The sequence below is a fragment of the Felis catus genome, chromosome B1 (genome assembly GCF_018350175.1).
Source record: "Felis catus isolate Fca126 chromosome B1, F.catus_Fca126_mat1.0, whole genome shotgun sequence".
In the NCBI taxonomy this organism is placed as follows: Eukaryota; Metazoa; Chordata; class Mammalia; order Carnivora; family Felidae; genus Felis; species Felis catus.
Genome location: NC_058371.1, coordinates 169,484,204 through 169,501,503, shown reverse-complemented (window position 1 = coordinate 169,501,503; position 17,300 = coordinate 169,484,204). Strand labels below are relative to the sequence as shown.

The 17,300-nt window shown below is 39.3% G+C and overlaps 1 protein-coding gene across 7 annotated transcripts in view; it reads right to left on the bottom strand.

Moving 5' to 3' along the window:
• Positions 1-17,300, bottom strand: part of ATP8A1 (ATPase phospholipid transporting 8A1) — a 233,177-nt gene that overhangs the window by 91,299 nt on the left and 124,578 nt on the right. For all 7 annotated transcript variants that reach the window (XM_045056434.1, XM_045056433.1, XM_019829563.3 and 4 more), the window contains 2 exons: positions 5,697-5,835; positions 2,092-2,156 (listed from right to left, as the gene is read on the bottom strand). In XM_045056434.1, the coding sequence (XP_044912369.1) occupies positions 2,092-2,156; positions 5,697-5,835 (204 nt within the window). The remainder of the gene's footprint in view (positions 1-2,091; positions 2,157-5,696; positions 5,836-17,300) is intronic.

The window sequence follows — 17,300 nt, the reverse complement described above, 5'->3', positions numbered from 1 at the left end:
GACTCTCCAGCCTTCCACACTTGTCTATGGTCGGTTGCTTTGACACATCATACCTCTCTTAAAGGGCTGATGAAGTTGCTTCCCTTGCCTGTGGAGGCAAATTCTCAAACCTGGCCCAGCTTTCCACAGTTGACCTGAGACTATCTTTCCAGTTTTAATGACAGTCACCCCCCACTGTCATTTCTTTGCAGTTTCCTTATGAATACTGTGTCACCATTTAAAAAGAATTAGGTAGCTTCACACACATTATTGGAGAACAACTGCTAAGATAATATTAAGTGACAAAAGCAAAGAGTAGCATGGATAGTGTGCTGTAATTTGTGTTCAATAACAAAGCACGTGCACATAGATATACACAAATATCCCTCAGACATGGCAGAATATCTTGGGATGAACACTTGGAAACTGGAACAGCGGTTGTTCCTAGGGAGATAAACTGGGTAGCGTGGGTGTAAGGATGGGAGGCTCAGTTGTTCACGCTTGTACCTGTCCCTTTCTGTAACCTGGATTTTACCCTATGTATCTGCATTTATTCAAACAAAATACTTTAGACAATTACAGCCTTTTAAGTTCAGTGTTCCTCTTTTATGCCCCCAAACATACCTTGAACTTACATGTATTAACTTTCTGCTTCAAGGATTCCTCCATTACTCAACCACTCATCTCCATCTAACTCATGGTCGCTTACTTTATAAACACTTCCAAGCCTCACAATTGTGTCATAGCAATATATCCACCTTATCTATGCATCTGTTTGGTACTGTTACTTATATGCATTTTACTTCCCTTATTATCTGTAAGCTTTTGAAGGGTATGGCTATCTTAGTTCTGGTTTTTCATAACACTGTAACTTGAATAAACCCAAAATTAATAATATGACGGGTGGGGAACAGAGACAACTGTGAGCCCTAAGTGGCAGAGTCTGCTGAGTGCTTACCCAGCGGTGTGTCCTCGGAGCCTAGCAGAGGCCTGCTGAATGAATAAATAAAAAGGACATTCTTCCAACCACAGGCTAGGTGGTTTTTTTTTTTTTTTTTGGTTGTGTTTTTAGGATTAAAGCGTGGTTCACACAATATGCTTATTAATAAAGATGTGACCAACTTTCATGGTTTCGAAATCAAGTATTATTCTTTAGGCTACAAGTTTCTCAAAGGTTTCACAAGAAAGGGAAAAGGATCCCAAGGATTGTCTTGAGGACAAATAATGAAGAGATCGTCATTCCAATTTAAAAATCGGAAGTCAAATACTTCTGACCTGTAATTTCTGTTTGCCACCTGACTTCTACTAAATGTCTGCCTCTTCACCATCCTTTCTACATACCTGGCCCCTCGGCTCCACCCACGTCCTTAATTATCAGGTTTTCTCTGCCCTTTGCGTCACAATGTCTATTTCAAGCAGTTGTATAGTCACCTCCCCTGTTCTGTCTTCCACCTTAAGTTACAGTCACCTTTTTACTTTAAAATTCTTAACAGGTCATTTGACCTGCATATTTAAAAAAAATTTTTTTTGGGTTAACTTCTATTTTACACGGTACACCTCACAAATCTTTCCCTCTTTCCCAAATATAACTTTGTGTGATCACAGCCATGAAAAAAGGAATTTATATTTCAGCCCAGAAGTTAGGACATTAAAAAAAACAACGTGGCTTTCCTTTTAGGAATGCTGATTTCATGCTGTCCAATAGGTTTCACAGACAATTTTTTTTAAGAGAAGCAAAATACACATTAACACTGGAAGCTAAAGAAGATATTAAATGTTTAACATACAAAATTCCCAGGTAGACATGAACAAATTGCAGTCACTCAGTAACCTCCTGACATAATGCTTCTGCAAAGCAGAAAAAGTTTTGTCTCACACCATCAAGCAAATCATTTAGCAACTTCTTTTAGCTGTCATGGACATAAAGCTGGGATCTATTTACAACAATGTGGTTCAAAACAATATGCATTATGTTACAGCAGAGCAAGAGTAATAAATCTCTTTTAACCTAAGGAAGATCAAATATTTTTACAGCTATTTGAATATAAAATAAAATATAACAAGATGGTTAAGTTATTAAAGGAATTTTTTTTAAAAGATAATTTTACTTACATCAAGAGAGCCTTCATTTATAACAATCATTCCCATGTTCTTCCTCAAAAGTTTGCAGGAGTGTCCTATGTCCAAACATAGAGTAGATTAATTGATATAATTCATTTCTCTACAGAGCAGTGGCGAAGATGTTAAAGTGATAATACTGTAAAAATATCAAATTTTATTTACTTTTAATCTATTTTATTAGATAAAACTAAAGCTTTATCTATTTTATTAGGACCGGTGATAGTTGTTTTCCAGGTTTGCAGAAGTTAAAAAAGAAATGCTCTTGCTTGTTATAGGAGGGCTACAAGGATAATATTTGGTAAGTTAAAGCTGTCTTGAGAAACAAGTATGGAAAGAGAACGTGGTAATGACTTTCAATGTCCTGAAAAGCACCACACTTATATGGAACATCCTTCATGATGACCAACATGAGGAGATGGCTGTTTTTGGAGAAGGGTGCTAAAGGTTGTCTGGCTATCTTGTGGACCGTGGATCCCACCACTGTCCCCCTGCCCTTGGACTACCGTCATATCCTCTACCGTCCTGCCTTTCCTCGCTTTGCTGTACTTGCAGCAGGGCAAAATCACCTGCTGGTTAAACTGACACTGCCTACTCAGAACCCACTTGTGTACAGCTGAACTTGGCTATAGAAAAACAAGCAACTCGGCTGGCTGGTGTTTAAAATATTACCATCACATTTAAAATAGTATCATCTACCTTACTCCTTTTGTGATCTCTTTCGATATATATATATTTTTAAATGTTTATTTTTTATTTTGAGAGAGAGAGAGAGAGAGAGAGAGAGAGCAGGCAGAGGAGAGAGAGGGAGAGAGAGAGAGAGAGAGAGGGAGAGAGAGAGAGAGAGAATGAATTCCAAGTAGGCTCCACACTGCACTGTCAGTGCAGAGCCTGATGTGGGGCTTGAACTCACGAACCGTGAGATCATGACCTGAGCCGAAATTAAGAGTCAGGCACTCAACTGACTGAGCCACCCAGGTGCCCAGATACAATGGTTTTAAATACCATCAGAACAGTGACCATTCTGGAACTCATATCTCCTACTTAGAGCTCTTTCCTGAACTCCAGACTCTCATATCCCAGTGCCTATGTAAGAGCAGACACTTAGGTGTAAAACAGGCATCTCAAACTTAACATATCTCAAAACTGGATTCTTGATCTCCTCCCAGAACACCTGCTTCCCCTCGGTCTTCCTTATTTTGGTTAATGGCAATTCAATCCTTCAATCACAGCAGCTACGATGCCTTGGAATTATGCTCCAGTCCGTTCTTTCTCTCATACCTCACATCTAATCAATTAGTCAATCCTGTGGGCTCTACCTTTAAAATATATACATATTCCAGCCATTACTCACCACTTTCACTTTACCATCCAGGTCCGAGTAACCAACATGCCTCACCTGGATTGATATAACAGCCTCTTCACTGGTCTCCCTGCTTCCACACCTGCTTCCCTCCCAGCTCATTCTCAGCCAGCCTAGCGGCCAGACTGACCGTTCTTGCAGGAAAGTCGGTCCACATCTTTCCTCTGCTCAGAACCATCCAGTGGCTTCCCATCTCACTCGGAGTAAATGCAAGGCCTTTACAGCAATCTGGGAGGCCATGTCATGCGGCTGACCTGCTCTCCTGCTCCCCACTTTGCATTTCTGCTCTTTTTAGAACACTAGATAGCTTTCCCTAATCATCCAACGACAAGCTCCCTTTCCTCTCTTAGGTCATTTCTCAAAGGTCATCCTCTCAATGAGTTCTTCCTGACCTCCTGATTTAAAACGGAATCCTTCTGTGTAATGCCCATTTGCTGTATGAATGAAATGAATGGATCTCACCTACTTTGTCCTTGGAAAAAGACCCCAAAGATTATGGCCCAAGACTCTAAAAGTTAAATGTTACCAAACGCCACCTCCATACTCTTCATAGGAACTGTCGTAATGGCTCCGTCCCTCAACTGTTCTCAGCAGCACTTATTTTCCTCACATATCACTCTTTGCCACCCTACGGTCTTCCTCTAGCTGTCATCATGCTTTTTGTTCAGCCTATTTCTGTTTTTCAGGTCTCCCAACTCTAAAGTATTCTTGTACATCATCTTTCCATTTGTGTCTAACACCAGTGATACTTTTTGTAATCAAAATTAACCATTTGTTTGGCTTATAGGTTTACACTTACACTAGCATCTTTTAAAAATCAATTGTCCTCTACCTCCAGCAATTTGCTATAAATCTGTTGTAGTTTTTTGTTTTTTTTTTTTACATTTTCTTTTTTATTTTTGATAGAGAGAGACAGAGCACGAGTGGGGGAGGGGCAGAGAGAGACAGAGACACAGGATCCGAAGCAGACTCCAGGCTCCGAGCTGTCAGCATAGAGCCTGACACAGGGCTCGAACCCACAAACTGCGAGATCATGACCAGAGCCAAAGTCAGATACTCAACCGACTGAGCCACCCAGGCACCCCTCTGTTGTAGTTTTATATTTACAGAATGCTGCGATTACTAAAATTTCTAAAAGGAGTACTGGCGAAATGTTTCTTAAATAATGATACTTGATACAGACTTTCTAAAAATGTGATTTCATGCTGTCAATACCTTTGAATGGTTTCTTCCACTTTGGTAGAGTTTTGGATGTAATTCATAGGATTTATATCCAGAGGTTGAATCTATGTCAGGGATTACAGTGCTCAGGCAAACTATTATTACCGAATTTGGAAGAAAAAAAAAAAAAGAGTGACATTTCCTTGCATATTACTGGTATACGGGCCTTAAACCAAATACCAACTTTCTTCTCAGTAAGACCTCTGTTATGCAAAGGGTTGTGTCTCCTTAGTTTTACATGTTGGAACCTGAACCCATAATGTTTGGAGATTGGGTCTTCCAGAAGATTGAGTTAAACGAGGTCAGAAGGGCAGGTTCATGATCCAATAGGACTTGTGTGCTTATAAGACGAGAAAGAGACACCAGGAGTGTGTACCCGCAGAAGAGAGCCAGCTGAGGACACAGTAGGGAGGCGGCCATCTGCAAGCCAGGAAGAGATGCTTCGGGAGAAACCAAACCTGCAGACAATCTTGGACTTTCCAGCTTCCAGAACGGCGAGGAAATAAATTCCTGTTGTTTAACCCACCCAATCTGTGGTATTTTGTTATGGCGACATGAGCTGACTAATAAAATCTCTTTGTGAAAAATGACACGATTGCAGGATGAATGAAAGCTGGCAACATTACCTCCCATCTCAGAAATAACCTTTGGTCACATAAACAAGTGCCGATACACGAGTCTGCCACAGTCCCTATCTCCAGACTTTCACAGACAACTGCGGACATGTTATCTACATGTGTCAATTATGGATGGAAGGTGGGGGGAGGCAGAGATAGAAAGGTGAGAGAGGGTTACTTTGTGATTGCAAGAGCTGAAGTTTGCAGGTATATACAACCACTGCAAATTTAAAGGGACATTGGGACCATAAATGAACAGATAAGCCCAACAATATTATAAATATGGAAATCTTACAAAACCAAATCTTTCAGATCTTGAAATATCTCAAATTTATCTTCTAAAATACGTCAAACTGTTAAAAAGCATTACGATTTAAAGGTTGAATTAGGTTAATTACCAATGTTAATGGCAGTTTCTTGTTTGTCCCCTGTAAGGATCCAGATCTTGATGTCTGCTTTCATGAGAGTTTCTATGGTTTCAGGCACTTGATCTTGTAATTTATCCTCAATGGCTGTAGCTCCAAGTAGCTGAAGATTCTAGAGAAAATGAGTGGCAAAAATTTTAAGAAGGAAACCCATTTAGATTCTTTAAGAACTAAAGTATGTGTATGTTTTTCAGAGAATAATGGTAATATGTAGACTTTGATGTAAATTGCAAGTATCCCACTGAGTTTTCTCTTAAGGATCCCTGACTTTAATCCAGTACTTTGACATGAAACTGAAGATACCTACATTACCTTACTCCTAAGGTAGGCAACCGATTCTTACAAAAACAAAAAATGAAACAAAAAGCCACACACAAGGGAGAAATCAAAAGGGAGTTAAAGACAAGCAGGCAGCTACTAAAAAACAACAACAAAAACTATGGAAGATCAACACAGCAAAGAAGCAATGTTCACGACCTGTTTGAAAAAGAGTAGGAATAAATGCTTATGAAAAAATAAATGCTTATGCAATGAAATTATAATTTGATGCAGTGTCAGAAAACGTATACATAGCAGACAATTAGAAATGCTGAGGAAGAGAGAAATAAACCAAGCGACAGCATCAGTCTCTGTAAGAAAGAATAGGTTGGGTAATTATCACATTACTCCATATTTGTGCTGTGGAAGACCAGAGTCCATTAAAGATTGCTTGCTCACTAGTTGGTATGTTTCATACAAGACTGAACATAATATGTTCTGCAGAAAGCTCTTCTAATCACTCAGAAAGAAGAATGGTTTCTACTCTCATCTTCCTAAATAGAGAAAAAATGAGAACAACTTTTTGGTTGTTAGGGAAACCAAACTGGCTCACTACAGAGGTACAGGGGATGGTTCTTGGTCCTAAATACATAGGAATGCAAACTGACAAACTAAGCCACAATCAACTGATTCTTGGATTTTCCCTGTAACCTAACCACCAGGATGATCCTCTACGTCAACATTTATCTTTCTTTTCAAGCTGTTTCTCTCTTCTTGCCTTCATTTTTATTTTAAAACACCAGACAAGGACAGTATAGATATAAGGGAAATCAAGTGCTAAGGATAGTGTCTAAATTGGTAATAACAAACAAAGCATTCCATCTTCTTTCTTCTAACATTAAGTTCTGCTTACTATTTACCAAAGTGTAAGTTTAAAATTAGTCCTAAGTCTTGGTAGGCATGGGAAATAAGGTTAAAATATATGTAAGCAAACATGAGTGAGTGAGAGAGGGCTTATGGGTGTATTACTTAGGAATGCTTCTGGCTATAATAGAAAAAGTCTAACTAACAATGGCTTAAATGAAGATTTGGTTTTCCTTCCCTAAGTAGTATTGGGATAGGCAGTTACAGGCATTAGACTGATAGTTCAAGTCACTTTCCAAGACTTTCTCAATGTCTCAAGGTGGCTGCCACAGCTATAATTATCACTGCCACAACTGAAGACAAGAATAAGGGGGCAATGGCAACTGTATCCATCTCTTACTTGAAAGCAAAAGTGTTTCTAAAAGTCCCTAGCAGATTTCCAAACATGGCCATTTTTGTTTATTTATATTTCCATGGCCATGCTTCTTTATCAGTACTGAGCTTTTCCAGCTTCGATAGTGGGATGACAAGACAGAAAAGGATGGAACGGGTGTTAAATTAGCCAGCCAACAGTCTTTGCCACAATGCTTAAATATAGCTGGGCGTGCATGTGCACAGGTGTGTATGTATACGTGCATGTGTCTTTGTGTGCATGTATGTATACAGAGGCACACACATCCTCCACTGCTTTGCCTGGGGAAACCCAGCTCATCCTGCAAGGCCAGTCTCAAAAGTTAACTGCTTCCTTGAAGCCGTACTTCTAACACAAGTCTTCTCCTCTACGGTGCTCTGACAGAACTTTGTTCGTCTTTACTCATTTCAATGTACCATATTCAGATTAACTGTTTCAATGTACGACCCATAGTTTCGTTCAAGAGGAGGCACCACATCTCGTTCACCTTTACACTGTATCTCTGGAACACTGGCAGTCAGCAGTGTTTGCTGAGTGAATGACAAAAAAAGTTAAGAAAGATTCCGAAATCTAGATATTATCCAGTACTGTTGCAGTCTAGACTACATTCTTTTCAATATATTCCAAATACATTATATAGCTATTAGATACTCTTGGCGCATGACTTCTTAGTTTATAATATGTAAGACAGGAAGGCAAATTCCCTTCTTTAAGGAGATAGTATTATTTTATTATCTTTAATGGGAAGCAGATTTGAAATCTATCATAACCTGATGAATAATTATCATCAAGAAGTTCAAGAACACAAAGGAAGTACAGTTCAGCATCAACTATGCCAACATCACAATGGCTATATTTCAACGTTTAGACAATGACTCTATCCATTCTTTCAGCTACTTTCGGGGCATCTGCAGCTAAATCATCCTGGCCCACATCCCAGGGAAGATCAGAATATACCTGTGTTCAAATGTCAAATAATCCACAGAAAGCACGATAAGATTTTTTTTTTAACGATCGTGGGGGACAGTTCAGTAATACAAGGTCTTAAGATTTTCTAAACTAAAAAATTATTTTCTGGTAATGTCTCACAAAACCCCGAGGTAACTAGATAATGGGAGAGTCAAGATGTGAACGCATTCATTAGAAATACATAAACAAGTGTATTTGTGTATCTTGTAGCTCCAAGGGGAGAAACGAGCTCAAGAAGTCTACGGCATGCATTGCCACGCACGAATCTAATAAAAACAAAGTAACTGCATGGGTGAGATCACACTGAAGCCATAGTTGAAGGAAGGAAAGCATCTGAGTTTGCACAGATGAAAAGGAGACATTCTTTAAACCAGGCAAAAATAACATAAAGGACTAAAGGGGCAGGGCCAGCAATGAGCATGCGGAGAAAAATTACAAGCAGGCTAACCTGGGGTGTGTTGGTGGCTCTAATAACAGGATTTTCTCAAAAGGGTAATGAAACAGTTCTGAATATGCAGCAAAATTGCAGCGGGTCTACCCTGAAGCCTACAAAAGAAAAACTGTGTCCCCAAGCCTGTTACTGTTTCTTTTATCCTGAGAGCTCCTGGAGCACAGCGTTTACTAATTTTAGTGGAAGGCCCCACAGCCTCCTTTCCTTTGGCCCTGGTGCCATTTATTGTGAGATTAAGATCTTGAGTGATAGGCTGTTTGCCCCTGGAAATTAATATCTTTAGCTACATAATGACCACTAGAAAAAAAGATGTGAACTTTGCGTGCTTTTCCTGATCATAACACAGGAGTGTTTAAGCCGTAATCAATTTCATCCCAAACATGTATTACCTTACACAGATGGCCACTAATGTGCACTATGGGAATTACATATTCAGCAAGTGTTGAAACATGATAAAATTCCCCTGGCATTTATGGAATTAAAAAAAAAGTCCAACACTAATTTTACTTTCAAAATGTCACTATGCCAAAAGTTATAAAGGTTTCAGGTTGAGGACTCTTTGACATAATGGAGATTTAATTATCACTGAAAAATCATGAAATAATATTTATTCACCCAGTAAAGCCCTCCACAATCTTATTTTCTCTTTCAGATGTTCATAAAGTAGGCGGAATTTTAAAAAGGTACATAATTGTAAAATTTCAACCCTAGTCAAGATAAAAGCCTTCATGCAGAGTACTTAAAACCTGTATGGTAAAATGTATCATGATGGATTTAGAAATTATGTTTTTCCCATTCATTGTATATTTTGCCAAATAACAGAACCTCAGAATGACTTATTACCATGTTAGCAAATGTTTGGTTAGTACTTAGATTTCTTTGTATTTTTAAAAAGTTTGTGATAATGTTCCTAAATGATAAAAAGTTTAATAATCAAACTCAAAAAACAATTTAGGCTTCAGATTACAACATGGACTATTTGGCGGAAGCGTCTTTAAAGACAAAGACAGAATGCTGGTAAGCAAAGTTTTCCTCCTAGAGTAAATATAGATAAATACTAGAATAACCTATATTTCAGTATGAAATAAGATTGTGACCAGGAAGATGAAATACTTCCTTACTAGAAAGAATGTACCAGACACTGCTAAGTGCTTTACATTTATTAATTCAGTTAATAGCTTTGGGGAGGTTGAGCAAATTAGGGTCAAATAGAGGTACAGTTGAGCTACGTCGGTACGAACAAAGTCCCAGGAATCAATAAATACCCAAAGGCAGCGAACGAGAAGTAAAACGGAGATTAAAGGAGTTGGGATTTTATTCAAATCATTAGGGTTTTAAACATTTGTATCTGTTCTTCAGTCTTTGGTAATAACTTTGTTTCTCTGAATGGGTTTCAGACTCGGTCCAGAGCCACTCCTGCTAAGGGTACCTATTTGTTTCCACTGGAAGGCTCCGGAATCCCATTTTGGGACTGGCTCCTCTCCAAGCACACCCACACACCTGCCCTCATTCTTTCACAGACATACTCCGGGCAGGTACTTCTGGGCAAGAGGGTGGGATACAACAGTGGGTTCCTTCCTCTGCAGGGAATTTTTATTTCAGAATGTACCCTTAGAGATTCTTCTTTGGATTCCCCCTCATCTTGTTTTCTCATTGTACCTCCTTTCCTTTTACTGGTATCTGTTTCTCCTAGACCCCGGCTGCCTGGCTATCATCAAGCCCCGAGTAATTAGCCATGGGGCCAGGAATCTAGAGTGGTGGTTTTCAGAGTCACCTGAAGGGCTTATTACACACAGATTTCTCATCGAGTAGGTCTGAGGTGAAGCCTGGGAATGTGCAATGGTAACATGCTCTGGGTTTGAGGACCTCACTACAACAACTGCTTTTTTAGAGCAAGCTTGACAACATTTTTCTGTGAAGGGACAGAGGGTAAATACTGTAGGGTTTGGGGCTTGCTGCAACTGCTCAATTCTGTCGTGGCATGAAAACAGCCAAAGACCATGTGTAACCAAGTGGGTGTAGCTGGGTTCCAATAAAACTTGATTTACAGAGCTAGGCAGTGGGTGCATTTGGCCCTTGTGCTGGAGTTTGCAGACCCCTGGTGCAGAATGCTGTGAGCAGCCCATTTCTGCACTGGGTTCCACCCTGACTGACTGCTCTGGAGATTTCCTTGTCCAAATCCAACCATTCTTTCTTAGCCTGACCTCAGATCCTCTGGTCCCAATTCTCTCTTCTTGCAATCCCAAACTGCAGACAAAAATCTCTTAACTGTAATACAGGGCTACCGTCAGAGAAAAAGTGTTCTCCCCAAATGATCATATTACATATGCTATATGCTACCTTAAAAGTAAACAAAACATTTTCTGCAGGTACAAAAGAGACACATGGGGAAGAGATACCTTCTTTAGTCTGGGTGGCTCAAAAACCCAATCCCACATGAGTTAACACTTGACCTTAAATGAGGAATTAAGGCTGAGCCAGGGTGGGGGAAGGATGGGCAAAGGAATTCTAAACAGAAGAAATCACATGTGCAAAGGCAGAAAGTATGCAAAAGCATATTGTACTTGAGACGTTGCCATTCAGACAATATGGAAATAATACATGAAGCGAGGTGTGGTAGTGATTTACAGACTACTAATTTAGTAGGATTGTTTTAAGGATGAAATTGGATCAGTAGTCTCAAACTGAGTAGTAAGTTAGGAAAAAGATGGGGCTGGAAAAGCTGGTAGGGAATGGAAATGGAAGGGTCTGGGTGTTATGTGCAGGGTTCCAAAGGCAAAGGTTATTTGGAGAAGAGTTTTAGAAGAGGAACAGGATCCGATTTACATTCCAGAAAGTGTACTGGTGGCCAACTAGGGATGGATTAGGAAAAATAGAGGCCTTAAGACCAGTTAAGAGGCTATGGCATTCTTTTCAGCTTGAAAATATGGCAATCCTGGAATACGGATGTGCTGGTGGGTATGTGATTCTTAGTCATTTTATAATGCTGGCTCACAAAGGTTGCCAGCGTCCTCTCTGTTCTGCATTCCACTGGTCAACATTCACTCTTGTAGTTTTTCTTCTCAACCTCGTTTAGCATACAACAATGGGGTTTTATTTTAAAAAGGAGAATCTCATACTTCTTTCCTTCCAGTGTAAGTGGGGCTACAGAACGCTAGGACAAAGAGCATTAAATCACTGGAATGGCTCACTTGCCTGCTTCTGGAGAAATCGTGCAACTTAATTTTTCCAAGGCCAAGAAGTAGATTTTAACTTAGTGCTTTGTGAACCACGGAAATCATATTTGAGCTCTCATGCGGCCAAGGGCTTGCCAAATAAGGTCAGAATTCACACACCCAGCTGAAAGGAATCAGGATTTGAGAGGCGATTGGGTGTAGCCTGCAAAAACAACAGCCATCTTCTCTGGGCGAGAAGGCAGCAATACGCAGTGTGGAAAGCCTACCGCAAAAGGCTCGTCGTAAGAGATCTATCAGGCCAAAAAGGAGAAGCATGTAAACAGAGAAAGAGTCCTAAGAAAACCTTAAGTACTTTAAATACGATTCCCAAGATGAGTTGAGGGAAAATCATGAAGCACAAATTTCTACCTTCATTTTTAAGGAAAATGATGCACAGAGGCTATCTCGTTTACTATGGGGACATGTCCTAACAATGCCATGCCTCTCAAGTGCTGATCTGGTGATTAGGCAGCTACACGCTTGGTTACGTTTTATTTTTCAAGTTTACCATATTTTACATACATTCTTGCTTTCTTCTAAACCACACCCACAGAATAACATATAGTTTATTAACATGGGATTTGGAATTAAGACCGAACTGGGATTTGAATCCCTGCTCTGCCAACCACTGGATATGTATCCCTCAGCAAGTAACTTTCCTAAGAATTTCTAAATCAGCAAGGTAAGGCCAATTAATACAGACTGAATAGGATCTTTCTGAGAAATGATCTCAAAACTTTTTTTTTTTTTTTGAGTAGTATGTTAGGAAAAAATGTTGAGTGCTTACCTAGGACATTGTTCTATTTTTGTATAACAAACTCGGTTAATATCAATAAATTCTGTACTTTGCAGAGTAAAGAGAAATTATAAAAAAGTTGAGATCAAATATAACTAGTACAGAAGTTGTAACATTCTCTCACCCCAATGGATCATTTCGTGTACTCCACTTTATAGGCCCTTTAAGCAATTAGGGTAAAGAGCAGAGGACCTGGAACTTAGTAAATGCTCAAAAAGTGTCAGGTCTTAGTGGATGAGCTGACAGGCTGCAAATATTCTTAAGCAAACAGTAAAACAGGAAACTACTGGAATTTTAAACCATGAAATCACCAGTACATCATGTAAATTTTCATCTAGTACATTTCATTTTTTAGTACAAATGAAAGGGATATTTGCAGCCTCTAAGAATAGAAGCGGTAGTTTTATCTGAAAAAGCATTACATTCTAATACAGAAGTTACTGTGAACTTGGCAGTCATAAATGCTCAAGAAAAGTCCTGTTTTCCATTAAGTTTTATATTTTTCTAGGAATCCTCTAAACCACTCGTTGCCACGTGTTGCGAAGGGTGCTAGACTGTTGTGTTTAGTCACACTGTGTATCATGGTTGATCTATTTATCACACCACATCAAAGAAGTCTTCATGAAGTCCCAAAAATGTCAGCCACGTTCGAGGGGGAAGTTAAGGAGATAATGTAAAAAAGGTCACTCCACCTCACGGTCCGACCTTGGGGACTCATCTCAGTGCTCGGGGCACTAAGCCCTGTCTGGAACTTCATTTTTCAGTTTACAAGTGCACTGCCTGTCTCCGCCCACTGAAACCGAAGAAAGGGATTTTTCTCGGTCCTTTTCCCTTGCTGTGCCCCAGATCCCAGAACTCAGCCCGCCATGTGTCCAGGCGTCTGATGAATATTCTCAAACGTGTGCTTGTCACGTTCATAGGTTAAATAATTTAGGAAGTTTTCAAAATGGCTGTGACCACATTTCTACAGAATGCATTCTTTAGAATTATTAGCTCTTTTTTCCCCGACATATCCTTAAATTAATCCTTAGTGACAACACATGTGACACGAACATCCTCCATGTGAAGAAAACATGGACTACATACATTAGCAATAGGGGCTAGGCTTTCATTAGGCAAGCACCTACTAAATGAATTTAGCTTCTGAATAAATTATTTAACTGAATCGTTTATTTATTCATCAAATATTTATTCAGTAGTCAACATGGGCCAGACAGGCAGGCACTGGAAACACAGTGACGAATACGAGAAAAACAGTCCTTGCTCTCATGAGGCTTCAATCTAGTGGAGGGTACAGGTTACAGAAATCACAAAATGTGTGTAAAACATTGCTCTCTGATTCAAAGGAGAGCTAGATTGTCAAAGCTGCAGTGTTCTGATTACTCTTTTTAAAAAATTTTTTTTTAGCGTTTATTCAGTTTTGAGAGACAGACAGAAACACAGCACGAATGGGGGAGGGGCAGAGAGAGAGGGAGACACAGAATCTGAAGCAGGCTCCAGGCTCTGAGTTGTCAGCACAGAGCCCAACGTGGGGCTCAAACCCATGAACCGTAGATCATGACCTGAGCCTTAGTCGGTCACTTAACCGACTGAGCCACCCAGGCACCCCTACCTTGATTACTCTCAAGCTCAGAAATGATCTTCTCTGAACCATAATCTATTAAACAAAACTGCATCAGCTAAGTTGCTATTTTTTAAAAACATATTTCACAATCTATGCCTCATAACAGGAAGAAAAAAGAAAACACCAATTTGATCACCAGGGAAATACTGCTTCAATCACTGCCCACTATTATATCTCACTCTGTTTTCGGTTACTGCTCAAGATAAATAATTTGCTTTCATAAACACTAGATGCGATCAGTAGGTAATCTGTGCAATGCTAAAGATATAATTGCATTTCTCTATTGAAGCAAATAAATATAAAACATTTTCAGAAATCTATATTTACCACGAAGGGACACCTTCCTATTTCAGCCAATGGTTTAATTAGAAAATCTTCCCTGATAAGCTCAGAGCCCTCTGTACTATAAATTTTCAAGGGAACCCAGCAGCAGAGTATGAAGATGAGGCAAAAAAAAAAAATTGTTTTAGAAGGACGTTAGAATAAATGTAAAGTGACAGATCAAAGAACAAGGTGAGAAATTTCAGGGAAACCACTGCTAATGAAGCATAAAGCTCCGTAATCATTGTTACTTATCTGTAATTTCTCCTGACCAAATACATACAAATGAGTTCTAAATGTTATTCTAAAAATCAGATTTTTAAAAATGCAGACCAGCGTAGTATAGGTGGTTTCATAATCTAAAATTACAAATCCAAATACATGAATTGTTTTTCAAAAGAGCAAGGTTAAAGTACATAAAGCAAGTCAGGTATACTGTCTGAAGAAGGGGGAAACGAGGTTCTCAGAAGTGGTGGTAAAGACATGCAGAGATGTTACCGTCCATAAAATCCAAAGTGGTGCTACAATTCCCCTTCCTAAACCGGGTCAAGACACCTCAAGTATCTAATATGATTCTAATAATCCCTTTTGCATTTTAACCATGTGACTGACCCTTCTTGTTCCTGTACGATTTTGTCTTCCTAGGAATCAATGCTGCGCCTTGGCCTCCATTGGTAACAGAAAAAAGATGTTTCAGGAACATCTTGAAACAACCCATAGCATTAAAATTTCTTTTTTTTTTTTTAATCCTGAAAAGTTTACCATCTGAATACAAGGGTTGGAGTCCAAAGCATGAGCAGAGATGATGCTGATATTTACAGATGGATGTAAAAGTCCTAAAACTTCTCCTCTAACGACAGTCAGTAGAGATAATGGTATCCAGAGGACTTTTTCAAATCTCTTATACATTCTTCTTTCCTATAGTGCCCTGGAGGATGAAGGGGGTGCTTTCTAGTGCTCAGATTGCTGGGAAAGAAAAGTAACAAAGCACTGTGCCAAGGGACCAAAGTCATTATCTTCTTGGATGTTTTCGGTCTATTTGGATATTTTTTCAGCTTATGCTAGGAGTTACTGCACCCAAAGGAATAAGGTTTTAACTAAATTTCAAAAACTGAGTTACTTCTTTGAACAAACACTGGAGGGATAAGATAGTGAGTAGGGTTTAAAAGTACAATCTTATTTACAAAATTTTCACTTATTTTGTAACATATTAAAAATATTCTCATTTTCAGGAAAAGCTCTACGAATCTTTCAAATTTTGAATGTCTTTAATGTAATACTACCATTAACATGTCAATGGCATTTTGCATCATTAATTCAAGTATGTTCAGAAACCTCTTGTGCAGGGACCACAGTGACGATCTGGTTTTTCATTGAAAAGTGAAAAGCATTGAGGGGCACCTGGGTGGCTCAGTTGGTTAAGCATTCGACTCTTGATTTCAGCTCAGTCATGATCCCAGGGTCATGGAATTGAGCCCTGACTCCGGCTCCACACTGGGCATGGAACCCGCTTAAGATTCTCTCTCCTTCTCCCTCTGCCCCTCTCCCCTGCTCATGTGCGTGCCCTCTTTCTTCCTAACAAAACTGAAAAGCATTGAAAATCTACAGTATTTTGAGAAGCACATTTTCTAAAAATTTCACACACAGATGGAATATTATATGGTTTCAAAAGGTGCTCAGTGAAGCCCAGAATCATGAAAAGCTTCTCACTGACCATGATGAGGGCAAGGTGCTGAGGTTGAGGGGAGAGCCAATTTGGGGTTCCTCTCCACCCCTCCACCCTTAATCAGAGCAACTCTGCTTGTATCTCTTATACATATTATGATTCAGGCAATACTTTGTTTGCTAAATGGGTTTTGCTGTTAGAAGAAAGATTTAAAATTCACTATCTACATGCTAAGTCTAATATTGTGGTCCACCCAAAAAAACAGATTGCAATCACATAAAAAGAGACTACATAATCCACACGTCTCATTTAAAGTAGCCAAAGAACGCTAGGGTGCCTCAGTCGGTTGAGCATCTGACTCTTGATGTGGGCTCAGATCATGATTCTAGGGTCGTGGGATCAAGCCCCTTTGGGCTCTGTGCTGAACATGGAGCCTGCTTAGAATTCTCTGTCTTCATCTATCTCTCTGCCCCTTTCCCCTGCTCATGCAGTCTCTAAAAATAAAAACAGATACAAAAATAAAAATTAAAAAGAATAAATAAAGTAGCCAAAGAAGAAGCCAAAAACGGTTGACCCTTAACATTATGACAGCTAAATGTAAAGCCAGGGCAATGCACCCGCAGGACCCGTGCTCTGCCATGTTGAAACCTGCCTCAGTAGGGTGGTTTTAATGACAATCACCCACAATTCCTACTGAACACTCACCCCAGCGATTTTAACCCAGAATGCAAGCTCAGACCAAGGAAGCAGTGATATCACCCTGACTCTAGATACATTAAAAATCCTAGAGTCTTCAAATGATCAGGGATGGGAAAAGTATTTTCAGAAAAATAACTCTTCGTTACAGAGACTCTTCAGTATTATTGTGCCTGTTCTTTTTCCCTAAAAAAATCTCTGACCTCTTTTAACTGGTAAAATAATCTTTTGGGGTTCATTTTATTTTTTATTATTTAAAAAAAATTTAAATGTTTATTTTTGAGAGAGGCAGAGACAGAGCACAA